This window comes from Phyllobates terribilis, unplaced genomic scaffold, assembly GCF_046119375.1.
Source record: "Phyllobates terribilis strain yellow unplaced genomic scaffold, ASM4611937v1 Scaffold_7__3_contigs__length_470593459, whole genome shotgun sequence".
In the NCBI taxonomy this organism is placed as follows: Eukaryota; Metazoa; Chordata; class Amphibia; order Anura; family Dendrobatidae; genus Phyllobates; species Phyllobates terribilis.
The window spans coordinates 85,060,771-85,079,786 of NW_027362767.1; the positions used below are offsets into that span (position 1 = coordinate 85,060,771).

Genomic DNA, 19,016 nt, shown 5'->3' on the forward strand with positions numbered 1-19,016 from the left:
CGCCCACACTCAGGGCGGTCCTGGGGCAACTTGGTGATTGTCAGTTCCAGGGGCAGACCCCCCACGCTGATGGACATCGCAATCATTGCAGTCTCTGCTGGTGGGGGCGGTCTTCGTTTTTGGCGCCATTCTTGGTCCTGGCCCACGATGGGAGGTCGTCTCTTACCACCCTCTGGCACGCCCATAATGGCGTCCGCTCTGCCAGGGCGGGAAATCTTCTCAGATGGCGGGAATCGCCTCCCAGTGGCGGGAAACTCTGTGGATGGCGGGAAAAGGCTGCAGATGGCGGGCAAACGGCGGGAACCGACCCGTGATGGCGTCCGATGGCGGGGACCCTCCGGAATTGGCGGGAGACTTCTTTTTACGGTACAGATAAACTTTTCTTCAGGCACGCAGTACCCGGTGGTTGCGGGCACGTTATCCTGCCGACTACGCCAATGTTGACGCGCCCCCTGGGCCATGTTCAGGGGATACCCGGAGCCGGATCTGGGTAGGGGTAGTAGTCCTTGTGGCGGTGACCCGGTCCGTGCCCAGGGTGTCAAACTAAGTGGCAGTCTATGGCAGTAGATGTTAATTTGATCGACTACGCCACCCGTTGAGTGCGGCTTTGAAGCCGCCGCTGCAGAACAGTCCGCTGAGGCCGGTGGTATATGTGCAGCAGTGATGGTATAACCCCCAACGGGAGGGGTATGGCCTCAGGGCAGCAGGTGTGGATGATGGGTGTAGTTATGTTGTAGAAAGGAGAGTCAGAGACTTGAGGTGCAGTTTCAGGGTTTTTACTCACGGTTGTTCTCTCAGTCACTCTGGCCTTGAGTGACCACCCGAGCCGTGCTGCGTCCACCAGGTCCTGGACTCGGCTAACCCCCAGGCAGTTCTGGAGCGTGGTCCTGAGCTCCCTTCTCCCTCTCTTTCTCCTGGCCGTTCCCACCAGGGATCCACCTTTGGCCGGCTCCCTCGGGTCTCTTAGTGGTCAAACCTCCTCTGGGTTCCCTGACCCTATGCTTGGTGTGCCTTTCTGGTGGATTTGGTGAGGGTCGTGGCAAATCTTGACCACGACCTCCGGTTCCTGGCTGAGGATAAGTGGCCTCCACCAGTTCGGGTTCCGGTACCCGTGTCCGCCAACCCTTCACCCTTTCTGGTCTGTTTCTGGGTTCTTGGGGTTCCCTCTGTCTTTCTCTCTGGGTCCTTCTTACTCCTCTCTCTCTTCAATGCAGGCTTGGCCCTGGAGCTGGGCCCAGCCGGAGCCACAGCTCCCTGTCAGCCCTCCTGGCTGAGCTCCTCTGCTCTGCTTCTCCTCCTCTCTGAACTGAACCCTGATCTAAGATGGTGCCCACCATATATACTCCCTCTATGTGTGAGCCCAGGTGACTAGCACCCAATGGGCTCCTAGCTTTACCCAGACTACTCCCCCTATCTGCCCCTACACTACTGGGATGTTCCACCCCCCTCCCACTCCAGCCAGGGACAGACGCTGTCGTACCTGCACATTTACTTGGTGGGAGTACCGTAGTTCTGTCCCCCGGAAATGGGATGTATGTAGTGCATGCAGCCTACTGAGCTCAGTCCCACACTCCATCCTTACCCGGGAGTGGAATACCACACCTCTGGCTTGAGGTGTAATACCCCTGTAGCAGCCGAATCCTCAGGGTGCTACATAAATATAGCCCAAGGTGTGGAGGAGCATTTTTGTTTTTGGTTATTTATTTTGATTTATGTACAAGTCATTATCCCGGAAAGGATGTTCCTTAACATATTTCCCAGGAAAATCCATTTTGGTTTCGTTTTTGTATGTTTTATTGTGAGTCCTTAAAAGTGGCGTAATACCTCTGACAACGTTGTTGACAGCAGTGACCTGGGAGTCAGAAATGCTTCCAGGGGTCTTCCTCATGCTGTCTCCATGTCATTTGAGCACTGTTCCCATCAATTTGGGCAATTTTTAGGCCCTCTGCAGACCGCCAGGGAGAGCCGTCTGAAAAATGCTTGAGTTTCCCATAGACTTACATTGGGCTCGTTGCTCGGGAGTATTCCAATGTGCTCGAGCACCCGAGCATTTTAGTGCTCGCCCATCGCTATTACAGACCTCTCCATTTTTTGTAGGTGGGAAAACTTGCAAAATCGTCAGTGTATCAAATACATATTTTACTCACCGTATATGCTTATAAATGCTATGGCTAATGAAGGATTGGAGTGTAATAACCAATATAAAGGATGCGAGGCGTATAGGAAAAAAAGGTAACAGACTAGGAATATGTCACTTTATTCACACATCTAGTGCTGCAAACACCAAAATAAATGTCTTTCTATCATTTTAGGGTTCAGTGCTGGCATCATTTTGGAATATTTAACATCACATCAATATGAGAAAAATACAACAAAAAGCAATTCTTCTTATCATCTCTTCTGCTTTTGGTGCCTTTTTTTTACATTATAAACTAGGCAAATATAACTTTCTAAATGGTAAGTGTTTCTTGTCTCATCGATAAATGTTTCTTGTGATAAAAATCAGGAAAGAAAATGATTACGCCAATAACTAGGTCATGATTAGTACAGAGGTAAATCATGTGGATTTCTTTAATGTCAGAGGAGTAAAGTCTTGATTGGTTTCCTCTCCTATGTTTTGGCTTGTGTGAATATGGATGGTAAAGACTCCGCTCTCCAGAGGAAAAAAGATTCACTTAACCCCTTAGTGACAATATACGTCTTTTTACTGACCTGAGATATAAGAGACTAGTGTTCCCCGACAGTTGACTTTCCTGTAACTGTCACCTGTACACTATAGCTGACAACTTGCTGCATCAGCCACGATCAGTGTTGGTACTGACCATGGACATTGAACCCCTTAGATTCTGCTGTCAATAGTGACTACAGAATCTAAATAGTTAACAGAATGTGGGGGCTCCCTCTTTAACCTCAAAGGCATTGTCACGGGGTTACCGCGACAGGTTGGAGCAGGTAGACCTCAGCCCCAGAGGGCTCCTGCTCCAGCTATGAGAAGAAGCACTTCTCCATCATTTTAAGTTTGTTTATTTTCTTCCAGCAGGACAGGGGTTAAGCGGCCATGTTGGATTTTGCTGAGCTCGATTAGCCACTCCTTTTCCTTATATAATCTGGGCTCTGATACTAATCCTTGTCAGAGATAGCTTTTGCTGCATGACTAGGAGGGAGTGGAGTATCTAATGAGAAGGAGTTCGGGAGGAATAACTTGTGACTAGTGTTGAGCGATACCTTCCGATATCGGGAAATATCGGATCGGATTGGATCGGACCGATACCGAAAAAGTATCGGATATCGCCGATTCCGTTACCGGAAACCAATGCAAGTCAAGGGGACAGAAATATCGGAATGAAAATAAACCCTTTCTTTCCTTGTAGGTTAATTCTACATGAAGGAAAACAACTAAGAATAATGTAGAATGTATTGGGGGAGGTGGGGGAGACAATAAAGGCATAGAGGTTTAGCCCAATCAAATGGAATAGCAGGAATTAATTTTTTTTTTAAGACGTTCTGAGTAGAGATGAGCGTTGTTCTACTCGAACTGTTCGCCAATCTCAAATTCGAGCTGTTTTGGGCGGTGTTCGAGCCGGTCGGCGAACACGAACAATTTGAGAAAAATTCGGCTGTTCGAGGTTATGTTCGATAACTGTTCGTGCACCAAAATCATAACTGGATTTTTTCTCAGTAATGATGAAAATTAATGTTAATACGCAGTTTGAGTGTACAGCGGGGCGGGGGGGGGGGCAGGGGATGGATCTCTGCAGGAACAATGAAGATCTCCATTTTTTTTTCTCTTTCCCGCATTTGCAGTGGGGAGGTGCAATCTGTCAGCCTATCAGCAGCGCACACACGGAGCGAAGTGCTTTTTTTCACACAAGCAAGGGCATGTGTCATTGGCAGTGTATGTCACATGTCCTTGCCCTATAAGACCAAGCCATTTTCCCCGTCGCCACCATTTTCTCACTGCTGCAGCTGCGTGTTAGACGGCACCGCTGTTGCTGTGTGCGCTATACCTTGTTAATTTCAAGCCAATTTTCGCACAAATATACAGATAGCTTGGGAGTAGGGAATAGTTGTGATTGCAGTCCTTTTAAGGACTAGGTTACAGCATTTCCTACGACTTTTATCAAGCAGGTCTGTGCTCTTAAATAGATAGATTGTGGGAGTAAAGACTAATTGTAATTGGAGTCCTTTTCAGGACTAGGTTACATCAGTTCCTATCAGTTTTTGCCAGGCAGGTCTGTGCCAGTGCTGTGCAAGTTTTTTTCACAGCATTTAGCTGAATCTAGCAAAGCTAATCCTTTTTGGCCTATTGCAGAGTGTGTTAGTCAGTGGAGTAGCCTATCTGTGTTGCAAGATATACCACCTGTGTATAGAATACCAATTTTTTTACTGCACCTAGTGAAGTAAAATCTTTTGGGCATACCATCATTCTATTAGTCCATCTATACTGACCTCCATCAGGTTGCAAACTGAATATAATTTTTTTCTGCATCTAGCTCTGAAAAAATATTTGGGCTTCTAGCAGTGTGTGGGACTTGGTCTATTAGTCCATCTATACTGACCTCCATCAGGTTGCAAATTAAAAATAATTTTTTTCTTCATTTAGCTCTGAAAAAATATTTGGGCTTCTAGCAGTGTGTGGGACTTGTTCTATTAGTCTTTCTATACTGACCTCCAGCAGGTTGCAAATTGAATATAATTTTTTTCTGCATCTAGCTCTGAAAAAATATTTGGGCTTCTAGCGGTGTGTGGGACTTGGTCTATTAGTCCATCTATACTGACCTCCATCAGGTTGCAAATTAAAAATAATTTTTTTCTTCATTTATCTCTGAAAAAATATTTGGGCTTCTAGCAGCGTGTGGGACTTGTTCTATTAGTCCATCTATACTGACCTCCATCAGGTTGCAAATTAAAAATAATTTTTTTCTGCATCTAGCTCTGAAAAAATATTTGGGCTTCTAGCAGTGTGTGGGACTTGGTCTATTAGTCCATCTATACTGACCTCCATCAGGTTGCAAATTAAAAATAATTTTTTTCTGCATCTAGCTCTGAAAAAATATTTGGGCTTCTAGCAGTGTGTGGGACTTGGTCTATTAGTCCATCTATACTGACCTCCATCAGGTTGCAAATTAAAAATAATTTTTTTCTGCATCTAGCTCTGAAAAAATATTTGGGCTTCTAGCAGTGTGTGGGACTTGGTCTATTAGTCCATCTATACTGACCTCCATCAGGTTGCAAATTAAAAATAATTTTTTTCTGCATCTAGCTCTGAAAAAATATTTGGGCTTCTAGCAGTGTGTGGGACTTGGTCTATTAGTCCATCTATACTGACCTCCATCAGGTTGCAAATTGAATAAAAAAATTTTCTGCATCTAGCTCTGAAAAAATATTTGGGCTTCTAGCGGTGTGTGGGACTTGGTCTATTAGTCCATCTATACTGACCTCCATCAGGTTGCAAATTAAAAATAATTTTTTTCTGCATCTAGCTCTGAAAAAATATTTGGGCTTCTAGCAGTGTGTGGGACTTGGTCTATTAGTCCATCTATACTGACCTCCATCAGGTTGCAAATTGAATAAAAAAATTTTCTGCATCTAGCTCTGAAAAAATATTTGGGCTTCTAGCGGTGTGTGGGACTTGGTCTATTAGTCCATCTATACTGACCTCCATCAGGTTGCAAATTAAAAATAATTTTTTTCTGCATCTAGCTCTGAAAAAATATTTGGGCTTCTAGCAGTGTGTGGGACTTGGTCTATTAGTCCATCTATACTGACCTCCATCAGGTTGCAAATTGAATAAAAAAATTTTCTGCATCTAGCTCTGAAAAAATATTTGGGCTTCTAGCGGTGTGTGGGACTTGGTCTATTAGTCCATCTATACTGACCTCCATCAGGTTGCAAATTAAAAATAATTTTTTTCTGCATCTAGCTCTGAAAAAATATTTGGGCTTCTAGCAGTGTGTGGGACTTGGTCTATTAGTCCATCTATACTGACCTCCATCAGGTTGCAAATTAAAAATAATTTTTTTCTTCATTTAGCTCTGAAAAAATATTTGGGCTTCTAGCAGTGTGTGGGACTTGTTCTATTAGTCCTTCTATACTGACCTCCAGCAGGTTGCAAATTGAATATAATTTTTTTCTGCATCTAGCTCTGAAAAAATATTTGGGCTTCTAGCGGTGTGTGGGACTTGGTCTATTAGTCCATCTATACTGACCTCCATCAGGTTGCAAATTAAAAATAATTTTTTTCTGCATCTAGCTCTGAAAAAATATTTGGGCTTCTAGCAGTGTGTGGGACTTGGTCTATTAGTCCATCTATACTGACCTCCATCAGGTTGCAAATTGAATAAAAAAAATTTCTGCATCTAGCTCTGAAAAAATATTTGGGCTTCTAGCGGTGTGTGGGACTTGGTCTATTAGTCCATCTATACTGACCTCCATCAGGTTGCAAATTAAAAATAATTTTTTTCTGCATCTAACCCAGCCAATAGTTTTGGCCTAATACCACAGTTTGGCCACTCAGCTCTGCTCGGTTACCATCCATTGTTTTTTTGTGCAAACAACTCCAGAGTTGTGAATTAGTTAACCACCAAAATGAGTGGAAAAAGGCCTGCTGTTGGTGGAAAGGGGAATAGGCGTGTTGGGAAGGGGAAAAAAGGTTGTGTCCGTGGGGTAGGTGCAGAAGAAAGACCATCTTCCAGCCAAACTAAAATGTCTACTTCTTTTAGCGGACAATGTGATAAGATCCCTTTCTTACGGCCACGCCAATCGCTACAAATTCCAGATGAGGCACAAAAACAGCAGGTGCTTCAACGGATATCAAGTGCTCCTTTAAGTGGGCTCTCCTCCACATCAACTTCAACATCACAAATACTCCAGTCCTCAAAGGTGTCACCCAAATCGCACTTGCTTCCTCACAGCTCCCAAATCTCCAGCTGCCCGTCTGAGTATGAGGTAGAACAGATGGTTGAGTCTGCAGAGCTGTTTACTCATACTATAGCCTGGGAATCAGAGGTCGACTCCAGCGCTTCTGTGAATCCAGACGAGGAAATGATCTGCACTGATGCCCAGAATCTTTATGAGTCGGATCCAGGACCAGACGCAGAAGGTTCTGACCATAATGTAGACCCTCATTCCCAAACTGTAACTCCTGTTGGTGGAGACAATGAGGAAGACGATGATAAGACTCAAATACCTGATTGGAGCGACAACTTTAGTTTTTTGTCAGGGCAGGAACAGGTTGGCTCTGAGGACGACGGGTGTGATAACGCACAGGGTGATGATGATGAGGTCGGAGATCCCACTTACTGTCAACCCACAGTCAGCCAAGAGATGAGGTCAGCAGAGGAGGTGGAGGAAGATGCTAGTGACGACGAGGTCAGGTTGCGCCTTCCTGGACAGAGACGTAGTACTGGAAGCACGTCAACAACTGCATCCTCAAACACAACTCTGCCTCTCACCACAAGTCGTGGTGGCTCTTCAGGTCGCATGGGTGCTAAGCCTTGCATAGCCTGGGCATTTTTTCAGATCGATAAAGATGACCCAACTCGTGTTATCTGTAACATTTGTCAGCAAAAGCTAAGTAGAGGCCAAAAAATACATAGTTTGAGTACTTCATGCATGAACCGGCACATGGACATGAAGCATAAGTTGCAGTGGGAAGCTCAGTGTGCTACAATGCGGCCTAGCCGGCCGGGCCAACCACCGTCTGCCATATCTTGTGCATCCGCGGCCTCTTCATCCTCTGTGACTGTGGGGACAGCAGTCACACCTGTTTTGGGGCGCAGACCTGCCACCTCTTTACCCGCAACAGCCAGCGTGATTGGCAGGTCATCATTTTCTTTGGAGGTGGTAACACCAGCTGGTCTTGAGCGCTGTCCGACATCGATAGCACCACCTTTGGATCAAGGCAACCTAACATGTCCGCCTGCATCTTCCTCACAGACCGGCAGTTTTCCGGGGACACCCTTATCAACCCCGTCTAAGCACAATAGCCAGCCCTCGGTCCCTCAGATGTGGACAAGTAAAAGACCATTTCCTCCTAGCCATGAGAAAGCTAAGAGGTTGAATTTCACCATCTGCAAGCTCTTGGCTACAGAAATGCTGCCTTTCCGCCTGGTGGACACAGAGGATTTTCGAGACCTTATGTCCGTCGCAGTGCCCCAGTACCAGATGCCCAGTCGGCACTACTTCTCAAAGAAAGGTGTGCCTGCGCTCCACCAGCATGTCGCACACAACATCACCGCTTCTTTGAGAAACTCTGTGTGTGACAGGGTGCATTTCACCACAGACACTTGGACGAGTAGGCATGGACAGGGGCGTTACATGTCGCTGACTGGGCACTGGGTAACTATGGTGACAGCAGGACAAGGGGCTGCTGTCCAAGTCTTGCCGTCCCCACGAGTTGTGCGTCAATCCTCTTTATGTCAAAGTTCCTCCACTGCTTCTGCCTCCTCAACCTCCTCTCGGTCTTCCACCTGCACCCAAAGCCTGTCTGGTCATGCCACAAGCTTTCTAACTGCGCAGAAGGGATCCTGCACACCTCCTTACTATGCTGGCAGTAGGGCTCAACGTCATCAGGCGGTTTTTACATTGAAATGTCTGGGAAATGTGAGTCACACAGCTGAGGAGTTGTGGTCAGCTCTGGAGAACCAATTTCATGAATGGTTGTCTCCACTGGACCTGAAACCAGGGAAGGCCGTGTGCGACAATGCTGCAAACCTGGGTGCGGCCCTTCGCCGGGGCAATGTCACACACGTGCCTTGTATGGCTCACGTGTTGAACCTGGTTGTCCAGCAATTTTTAGCCCACTATCCCAGACTAGATGGCCTTCTGCAGAGGGCACGGTCGCTGTGTGCTCACTTCCGCCGTTCGCATCCCGCAGCTCAGCGACTTACATCTCTACAGAAGTCGTTGGGCCTGCCACTTCACCGGCTAAAATGCGATGTGCCTACCCGGTGGAATTCAACTCTGCACATGTTGCAGCGACTGTGGCAGCACCGACAAGCCCTGGTGCAATACGTTCTGACGTATAGCCTGGGCCAACGAGATTCAGAGGTGGGGCAAATCACGTTGGAGGAGTGGTCTCAGATCAGGGACCTATGCACCCTTCTGCACAGTTTTGAAATGGCGACGAAGATGTTTAGTGCTGACGATGCCATTATCAGCATGACTATTCCGGTGATTTACATGCTGGAGCACATGTTAAACAGAATTCGGAGTCAGGTGCTGGCACAAGAGGAGGTGGAGGAAGTAGAGGAGGAGGAGTTGTATGCGGAAGGGCTAACATCTGCAAGGTCCAGACGGTCGGCAGCACCAAGGCGGCAGGCATGTGAGGGTGGGGGAGATGATTTTACCAGGGCGCATGGTGGCAGCCAAACTAGTGAGGAAGGTGCAGGAGCCCAGGAAGAAGTGGAGGACGAACTGATGGAAGACTCATCAGATGAGGGAGACCTTGATCACATTTCTGTTGTGCGAGGTTGGGGGGAGAGGACAGAGGAAGGAAGCATGATTGTTACCTCGCCACCAACACAACAGGGACTTGGTGCTCCTGGATGCGCAACACACATGAGTGCCTTCTTGCTGCACTACCTGCAACATGACCCTCGAATTGTGAGAATTAGAAATAATCCTGACTACTGGGTTGCCACACTGTTAGATCCCCGGTACAAAAGTAAATTTGCAGAAATTATTCCTGCCATAGAAAGGGATGCACGCATGCAGGAGTATCAGCAGAGACTGTTGCAGAATCTTACATGTGCTTTTCCACAAAATACCAGTGGTGCACGTAGTGAATCTCACAGTTCCAACTTGCCAACCGTGGGACTGTCAAGTGTTCAGCACTCAAACCGTAACAGAACCACAGTATCTGCTGGTAACATCAATTTTGCGGAATCATTTCACCACTTTTTTAGCCCATCCTTTGCAAGGCCACAGGAGACAAGAAGTCTGACACATAGTCAACGCCTAGAGACGATGGTACAGGAGTATCTCCAAGTAAACATTGAAGCAACGACTGTGTCACTGGACCCTTGCTCTTTTTGGGCTTCCAATCTGGATAAATGGCCGGAGCTAGCCACTTACGCCTTGGAGATCTTGTCATGCCCCGCAGCCAGCGTTCTGTCTGAACGTGTGTTCAGCGCTGCTGGTGGTGTGCTGACAGATAAGCGCACGCGGCTCTCCACTGATAATGTAGACAGACTCACGTTCATAAAGATGAACAAATCATGGATCCGAAACGACTTTTCTACCCCTGTGTCATCCTGGGGAGAGTAAAAGCTTGATGATTGGTTAAAATCACCCTACCAACCGTTTTAAGCTTTCAAATTACTAATCATGTTTATCTGTATCTTGACTGGAAAATAATTTGGGCTTTGTAGCAGTGTGCAGCACTGATCCTATTAGGCCATCTATAATAAGCTTCACCAGATTTAAAATTAAAAATAATTTTTAGCTGCATCTAGCCCGGAAAATAATTTTGGGGCTCCGAGATGCGCAAGACACATAAGTGCCTTCTTGCTGCACTACCTGCAGCATGACCCTCATATTGTCAGAATTCGAAGTAATCATGACTACTGGGTTGCCACACTCTTAGATCCCCCAAACTTTTCGATCAACCTTTTCATTTTAATAAAGACCAAAAAAATGGTCATTTTTGAAATTATAAGCATTAGCAGGTTGTTAGAAACTGAAATCAAACAGTTTTCAACTCAAAACTTTATTCTAGGTGATGTTACATTTTCACATAGGACCCCTTGTTCGAAAGGAGCTTCTGAACTCTCTCGTCCATTGAATTTGTCAGGTTTTGGATGGTTTCTGCTTCAATTGTTTTGCATGAGGACAGAATACCCTCCCAGAGCTGTTGCTTAGATGTGAACTGCCTCCCGCCATCATAGACACTCCTTTTAATGATGCTCCAAAGGTTCTGAATGGGGTAGAGGTCAGGGGAGCATGGGGGTCACACCATAAGTTTGTCCCCTTTTATGCCCATATCAGCCAGAGATGCAGATGTTTTATGTGCAGCATGAGATGGTGCATTATCATGCAGAAAAATGATCTTGCTGTGAAATACACGGTTCTTCTTCTTGAACCATGGCAGGAAGTGCTGTTTGAGAAAATCCACATACATTATGGAGTTCATCTTTAGCGCCTTCAGGGATCCTAAAGGGGCCGACAATCTCTCTCCCCATGATTCCAGCCCAAAACATTACTCCACCTCCTCCTTGTTGGCGCTGTAGCCGTGTTTGCATGGGGTGTCCATCAACCAGCCATCCTCCACTCCATTCATCTGGACCATCGAGCGCTGCACGGCACTCATCCGTGAACAAAACAGTTTTGAAATCAGTCTTCATGTAATGTTTGGCCCACTGGAGCCGTTTCTGCTTGTGTGAAGTGGATAGAGGAGGTCGACAGGATGGCGTATGCACAGCTGCAAACCTCTGAAGGACCCTGCATCTTGTTGTTCGGGGGACGTTGGAGGCACAAGCAGCTTCAAAAACTTGTCTGCTGCTATGACAAGGCTTTTTTGCCGCTGCTCTTTCAACCTGACGTAATTGCCTGTAGGAAAGAGTCCTCAATTTGCCCTTATCAGCACGCACACGTGTGTACTGTGAATCAGCTACATACTTCTTGATTGCCAAGACACTTCATCCTGATCATCGCACAATGTTGATTGTAGTCATGCCTTGACCTAAACACTCCACAATTTGTTGCTTCTCAGCAGCCGACACATCCTTTTTCTTTCCCATTTTGGCAGAAAATGTAGGCTGCTTAATAATGTGAGAGAGCCTTCTTAAGTAGTCTTGCCTTTCATTGGACACACCTGCCAAACTAATTAGCACAGGTGTCTGCAATTGCTTACAGTGATATAAAGAGCCCTGACACACATCACCATCAATGAGTTTAACTGACAAACAAACAAATTCTTCCCTTATCACTCCTAAACACTTTTTGCATAATAATTTGGAACGCGGTGTACATGTGCTTTTCCACAAAACACCAGTGGTTCACGTAGTGAATCTTACAGTTCTAACTTGCCAACCGTGGTCTGTATGGAATTGTTCAATAAAGGGCCCAAAATTAAGATAACATAGATGGGAGAGGTCTCTATGAATAGGAATTCCTAAGTATTTGATACCCTGTGAGGGCCAGGCAAAGGGAAAGTTGGACTGGATGGAATCCTATATGGATTTAGGGAGGGAGACATCGAGGGCCTCAGACTTCGCTGCATTGATTTTAAAATTTTACCATGTAACAAAGTGATCTATTTCAGCCATAACAGCAGGGATGGATATATGTGATTGAGTGATATATACTAGGACATCATCAGCAAATAGAGAGCACTTGTACTCGGTGCCTCCCACCTCAATCCACCTAATATTGGGGTTATGGCGAATTGATGAGAGCAGGTGCTCCGTCACTAGGATGTATAAGAGAGGGGACAGAGGACATCCCTGCCTTGTCCCATTGGTGATTGTGAAAGGTGATGAAAATGTTCTGACGCACCCCCTGGGCCTTGGGACACCCGGAGCCGGACCCTTTTTGGTGGATGCTGGTGGTTGTAGTCTTCGTGGCGGCGATACGGTTCCGTGGCTCAGGGCGGTCAAACCAGTGGCGGAACTATTTATGTGGTTTTGATGTTTAAATGTCCGACTACGCCACCCGTGGATTGCGGTCAGAGTGAACCGCCGCTACAGGGCAGACCGCTAAGGCTGGTGTTGTGGGTGCAGCAGAGCGTAGCATAACTCCCCACGGGAGGAGTATAGCCTCAGGGCAGTGTATGCGGAGGATGGGGGTGATGGTGCAGGGCAGCAGCAGTAACGACACGGAGTCAGTGATGCAGTTCAGGGCCTTTACTCACAGTTCTTATTATCCAGACCACGTCTGCAGGTAACGGCTGCCCACGTCGTACTGTGCTCACCAGGTGAGGGGCTCAGACAACTCCCAGATAACTTTGGAGCGCTTCACAGGACCCCCTTTGTGTGTCCTTTGTCTGGCCTTTCTTACCAACACTTCTGTCCGGCTGCCTCGGGCCTCCTCTTGGTAAACTTGGCGCCAGTTTCCCTGACCCTATGTGGTGCCTTCCTAGCGGGTGGAGCAAGGGGCTGCGCCACATAAAATGTCAGAGCCTCCGGTTTCTAGCTGAGGGTCGTTTCCTGCCTCCACTAGTTCGGGGACCGGTCTCCCCCTTTGGCCTGACCCCTCCACGCAGGTGGATTCGGGCGTGCGGTGGCGACTCGCCCGTCCGCACCCCTGGGATCCCTTCATTCCTCGTTCCTGGAGCCTTCTCCGCTCCTCTTCCTTCCTTCTCCCTCTTGCAGGCCTGGGCCTCTGTTACTAGGCCCGCCTCCGGAGCAGAGCTCATGCAGAGCCCCTGCTCCCTGCCACTTCTGCTCAGACTTCTCTGCACTGAACTAAGATGGTGCCCACCTTTTATACTCCCTTCTCAATGCACCCAGGAACTGCTTCCTCCCTGCTCCTGCACTGCAGGGTTCCCCTTCCTCAGTGTTCCCTCCCCCCACTCCAGCCAGGGACAGGGACTGTCGTGCCCATCTCAGGGGCATATTGGTCGCCCTGCCCCACGGCAATGTGGTGTAATGCATGCAGGTGTCGGGTCCTGATCCACACTCCATCCTTATCTGAGAGTGAGATATCACAACTCTGGGTGAGGTGCAATACGTCTGTAGCAACCGAGCCCTCGGTGCTACAGTTCCATTTATCTTCAGCCTAGGTGACGTATTGTGATACAGGGCCGTGATTTTGGCTATAAAAGGGTCCCCTAGACCCCTACCCCAAGCTTTTTAAGAGAATCATATATGGCGTGCCAGGAGACTCTATGGAATGCTTTCTCAGCATCCAACGAGAGTATCTACTTACAAATTTTTAACTGCATCTAACCCAGGAAATACTTTGTGCCTAGTAGCAGTGTCTGCTAGTCAGCGGATTATCCCGGCTGTTAAGCAAGCTACACCACCTGTAGTTTGGACACTTAATTTTTTCAAAGGAAATGCTTCGGGACCACGGGATACTCAGTGAAGAGCATCAGGAGGCACCCCAAGGCATAGGGGCTGGGACTGGCACTAGGATGCCTTGCGGTGGACAGCCGAGCTCGATCCTTATAAAAGCTTTTTAACTGCAGCAGCTTTAGTGGACGCTACTGGAGCTGGAATTACGCGGCTGCTGGCATGAGACTTGCCCTCCAATAGATCCTTGTAAATGGATTTAAAGTGTATTCATTCAAATTAGAGGGACAATTTAAATTAAAAAGCTTAGAGCTGCCTCCACCACAGGGGGGCTCTCTCGACCCACCAGCGGACAGGCACCAGTATTGGGAGAGGGGGGCTGGCCGTCAGGGTTCACCGCGGCTCTGGCACAAACCCGGCGACACGGAGGTGGCACGGGCAGGAGCGGACTGGCCGTCTCGGCTTCTCACTTTTTGGATTTTAGAAGGGCATGACATGCCTATATCTGTGTCTCCCCCTCCTTTTACTCCTCCACCTCTTTTCTTTTCGCATGACTATATGTACTTGTCACTTTTCCATGTGTTAGTTGTGTCTTCTGAGCAGTTTGTCAGCTTTTGGACACCTTTTGAAGGTGTTTTCTATGTGTTTCTATGTGTTTTTGTTTGCCTGCCATTGGTTTTAACGGTGTTCGAAGGTGTTCGACAAACAGTTCGACGAACCGAACCGAACTCGAACACTACGGGGGTGGCTCAACACTAGTTCTGAGTTACGGAAATATTGACTATGTTAAGTATTTTTATATTTTGTCAGATATTTATGTTTCACTACTTCCATGCTCTTCACCTTCTTTTTTACTTCTCCCACACTTTCTCCTTCATCATCTTCAGCATCTTTTACATCCACTTCTTCTTCACCTTCTTCATCTTCTTCTTCTTCACCTTCTTCGTATTATTCTTTTTTTTTACATTCTTCATATTCTACTTCTTCATCTTCTTCATCTTCTTCTTCTTCATCATATTCTTATTTGTGGCAGGCATTCCTGTAGTTGTTATCTTTCGTTCTGCCCGTCACAAAAGATTTACAACAGGATTTGTCCGCGTTCAGTTTGGCCTGCAGCAGCAGGTCTTTTCCAGGGGCACCATGAGGAGGAACGGACTCACCCCCATACACTGCTTAGTCATCTTCTGCTTATAATTTAGATATTATCTTTTGCTCTGATTTTTAGTCTTATGCTTAATGTTCTGCAGCTTCTTGTATTTCTGCTTCTTGGTTTTCTGTCTCTTGTTCTTCTGTATCTTGGTGCTTGTCTTCTCTTCTTTGTCCTCTTGGTCAACTTCTTCACGGTCATCTTCTTGGTCTTCTTCGGGGTGGTCTTCAGGGTCGTCGTCTTCGGGGGTCCTCGTCTTCTTCGGGTTGGTCTTCTGGGTCCTTGTCTTCGGGGTCCTCATCTTCTTCGGGGTGGTCTTCAGGGTCCTCGTCTTCTTCGGGGTCCTCATCTTCTTAGGGTTGGTCTTCAGGGTCCTCGTCTTCAGGGTCCTCGTCAGGGAGATCTAGAGTGATTACCAAGAACCATTTCAAAAAGCTTGAACTTGGAAATGTAGCAGAAGGTACAAGAAAGCTGAGGAACTACCGAGGACCAGCTGACGGTACTGGAACCCGGATGGGTAGCAGAAGGTACAAGAGCCAATGGAACTGCCGAAGACCAGCTGACGGTACTGGAACTCGGTTACTAAGCAGGAGGTACCTGTGCCAGAAAGCACTACCAAGGACCAGCAGACGTTGGTGGAACTTGGATACCGAGAAGGAGGCACCTAATCCAAAGGCACTGCCGAGAACCAGCTGACGGTACTGGAACCCGAATGGGTAGCAGAAGGTACCCATGTAAAAAAAAGTTCAAGGCCGCGAGCCGGCCGCAGTTACCAAAACCCACAGTCCTACAGGGGGTGCTTGTCCTATTGGCACTATGGAACCAGCCTTCATTGCCAGATCCCGCAGCCCACATAGGAGTCACCTAAACTGCAGGCACCATAGAGTCAGCTAACCCGACCGCAACACGACAGGACAACGCATTGGAGGCAAAGTGACGTTGACACTACCCGGAAACAGCTGGCGTGCTGGAACCAGGCTGGGCAGGAGGGAGTACCCGTGCCAAAGTCACTGCCGAGAACCAGCTGACAGTACTGGAACCCGGATGGGTAGTAGAAGGTACAAGAGCAAATGGAACTACCGAGGACCAGCTGACGGTACTGGAACCCGGATGGGTAGCAGAAGGTACAAGAGCCAATGGAACTGCCGAAGACCAGCTGACGGTACTGGAACACGGTTACTAAGCAGGAGGTACCTGTGCCAGAAAGCACTACCAAGGACCAGCAGACGTTGGTGGAACTTGGATACCGAGAAGGAGGCACCTAATCCAAAGGCACTGCCGAGAACCAGCTGACGGTACTGGAACCCGGATGGGTAGCAGAAGGTACCCATGTAAAAAAAAGTTCAAGGCCGCGAGCCGGCCGCAGTTACCAAAACCCACAGTCCTACAGGAGGTGCTTGTCCTATTGGCACTATGGAACCAGCCTTCATTGCCAGATCCCGCAGCCCACATAGGAGTCACCTAAACTGCAGGCACCATAGAGTCGGCTAACCCGACCGCAACACGACAGGACAACGCATTGGAGGCAAAGTGACGTTGACACTACCCGGAAACAGCTGGCGTGCTGGAACCAGGCTGGGCAGGAGGGAGTACCCGTGCCAAAGTCACTGCCGAGAACCAGCTGACAGTACTGGAACCCGGATGGGTAGTAGAAGGTACAAGAGCAAATGGAACTACCGAGGACCAGCTGACGGTACTGGAACCCGGATGGGTAGCAGAAGATACAAGAGCCAATGGAACTGCCGAAGACCAGCTGACGGTACTGGAACTCGGTTACTAAGCAGGAGGTACCTGTGCCAGAAAGCACTACCAAGGACCAGCAGACGTTGGTGGAACTTGGATACCGAGAAGGAGGCACCTAATCCAAAGGCACTGCCGAGAACCAGCTGACGGTACTGGAACCCGGATGGGTAGCAGAAGGTACCCATGTAAAAAAAAGTTCAAGGCCGCGAGCCGGCCGCAGTTACCAAAACCCACAGTCCTACAGGGGGTGCTTGTCCTATTGGCACTATGGAACCAGCCTTCATTGCCAGATCCCGCAGCCCACATAGGAGTCACCTAAACTGCAGGCACCATAGAGTCGGCTAACCCGACCGCAACACGACAGGACAACGCATTGGAGGCAAAGTGACGTTGACACTACCCGGAAACAGCTGGCGTGCTGGAACCAGGCTGGGCAGGAGGGAGTACCCGTGCCAAAGTCACTGCCGAGAACCAGCTGACGGTACTGGAACCCGGATGGGTAGTAGAAGGTACAAGAGCAAATGGAACTACCGAGAACCAGCTGGCGGTGCTGGAACCCAGGGTAAATACTAAAAACAGAGTGGAGCCAGAGGTGTAATTGGAGCAAGTTTTAAATCCGTAGTACAGTGGATGTGGACAAAGCAGGAGAATTTGCCGGACACACAGCTAGGGATCAGCTGACGTTACTGAACCCCAATAACACGGCAGCAAGTGTTGACTGTGCAGACGGCACTTCCGAGCGCCAACTGGCGGTGTTGGAGCTCAGGGATAATACTGAAAACAGAGGAGCCAGAGGTGTAGTTGGAGCAACTTTAAAATCTGTAGTAGTGAGAATGTGGACAGAGCAGGAGAAATTGCCGTCCGCACAGCAGGGGAACAGCTGACGTTACTGAACCCCAATAACACGGCAGCAAGTGTTGACTGTGCAGACGGCACTTCCGAGCGCCAACTGGCGGTGTTGGAGCTCAGGGATAATACTGAAAACAGAGGAGCCAGAGGTGTAATTGGAGCAACTTTAAAATCTGTAGTAGTGAGAATGTGGACAGAGCAGGAGAAATTGCCGTCCGCACAGCAGGGGAACAGCTGACGTTACTGAACCCCAATAACACGGCAGCAAGTGTTGACTGTGCAGACGGCACTTCCGAGCGCCAACTGGCGGTGTTGGAGCTCAGGGATTACAGTTCAGGTGGTAGAAACATGAACAGAACAGGAGACCTGGATACTGTTGCCAACCAATTATTTATTCTGGAAGAGGACTGGCAAATTCATGAGAGATCCAGGCCTTGTTCATTTTGAGAAAAGTAAGCCGGTCAACGTTATCGGAGGATAGTCGCATGCGACGGTCTGTTAGTACACCACCTGCGGCACTAAAGACGCGTTCCGATAATACACTAGCAGCAGGGCAAGCTAGCACCTCCAATGCATACTGACTAAGCTCTGGCCATGTATCCAGCTTACAGACCTAAAACTTGAAGGGAGAAGAGCCGTCTGGGAGTACACTAAGAGGGCAAGACATGTAGTCTGTCACCATCTGACGGAAACGTTGCCTCCTGCTGACTGGAGCCGTCTGTGATGGTGTAGACATTTGTGGCGGCGGGGACACAAAACTTTGCCACATTTCGGCCATACTGGTCTTGCCTTGTGCTGAGGCGCTGCTTCTGCTCCCTCTTTGTGCAGAGCTTCCTCCACTGCCTCGACGCACTGAGCTGCTTTGTAAAGCACTAGCAGCACTGCTCTCGGTTGGAATGGAGAACATGATGGAATGCACCAGTGCGTCTTGGTACTCCCGCATTTTACGCTCCCGGTTCAACGGTGTTATGAGGCTTTGTAAGTTGTCCCGGTAGCGAGGATCTAGGAGGGTGGACACCCAATAATCAGCCGTGTTGAGAATGTGGGCGATGCGGCGGTCGTTTCTCAGGCACTGCAGCATGAAATCAACCATGTGCTGCAGACTGCCAACTGGCCAAGAAACGCTGTCCCCTGCTTGAGGCGTGATCTCTGCCTGCTCTGCATCACCCCACCCTCGCTCTAGATACTGACTACTAGAGCATTGTGTACCTCCCTCCTCTGGACAGATGTCTTCCTCATCCATTGACTCCTCCTCATCCTCCTCACAAAGTGTCCCCTGCCTAGGCCTTTGTGAGGAACCACGTTGCGCAGACTGTAGAGAA

General features: G+C 48.3%; 1 protein-coding gene across 1 annotated transcript in view; it reads left to right on the plus strand.

The window, feature by feature from the left end:
- The first annotated feature begins 2,357 nt into the window (after nucleotides 1-2,357).
- Nucleotides 2,358-19,016, plus strand: part of LOC141152890 (carbohydrate sulfotransferase 9-like) — a 121,015-nt gene continuing 104,356 nt past the window's right edge. The window contains exon 1 of the mRNA XM_073637537.1: nucleotides 2,358-2,457. Within this exon, the coding sequence (XP_073493638.1) occupies nucleotides 2,358-2,457 (100 nt within the window). The remainder of the gene's footprint in view (nucleotides 2,458-19,016) is intronic.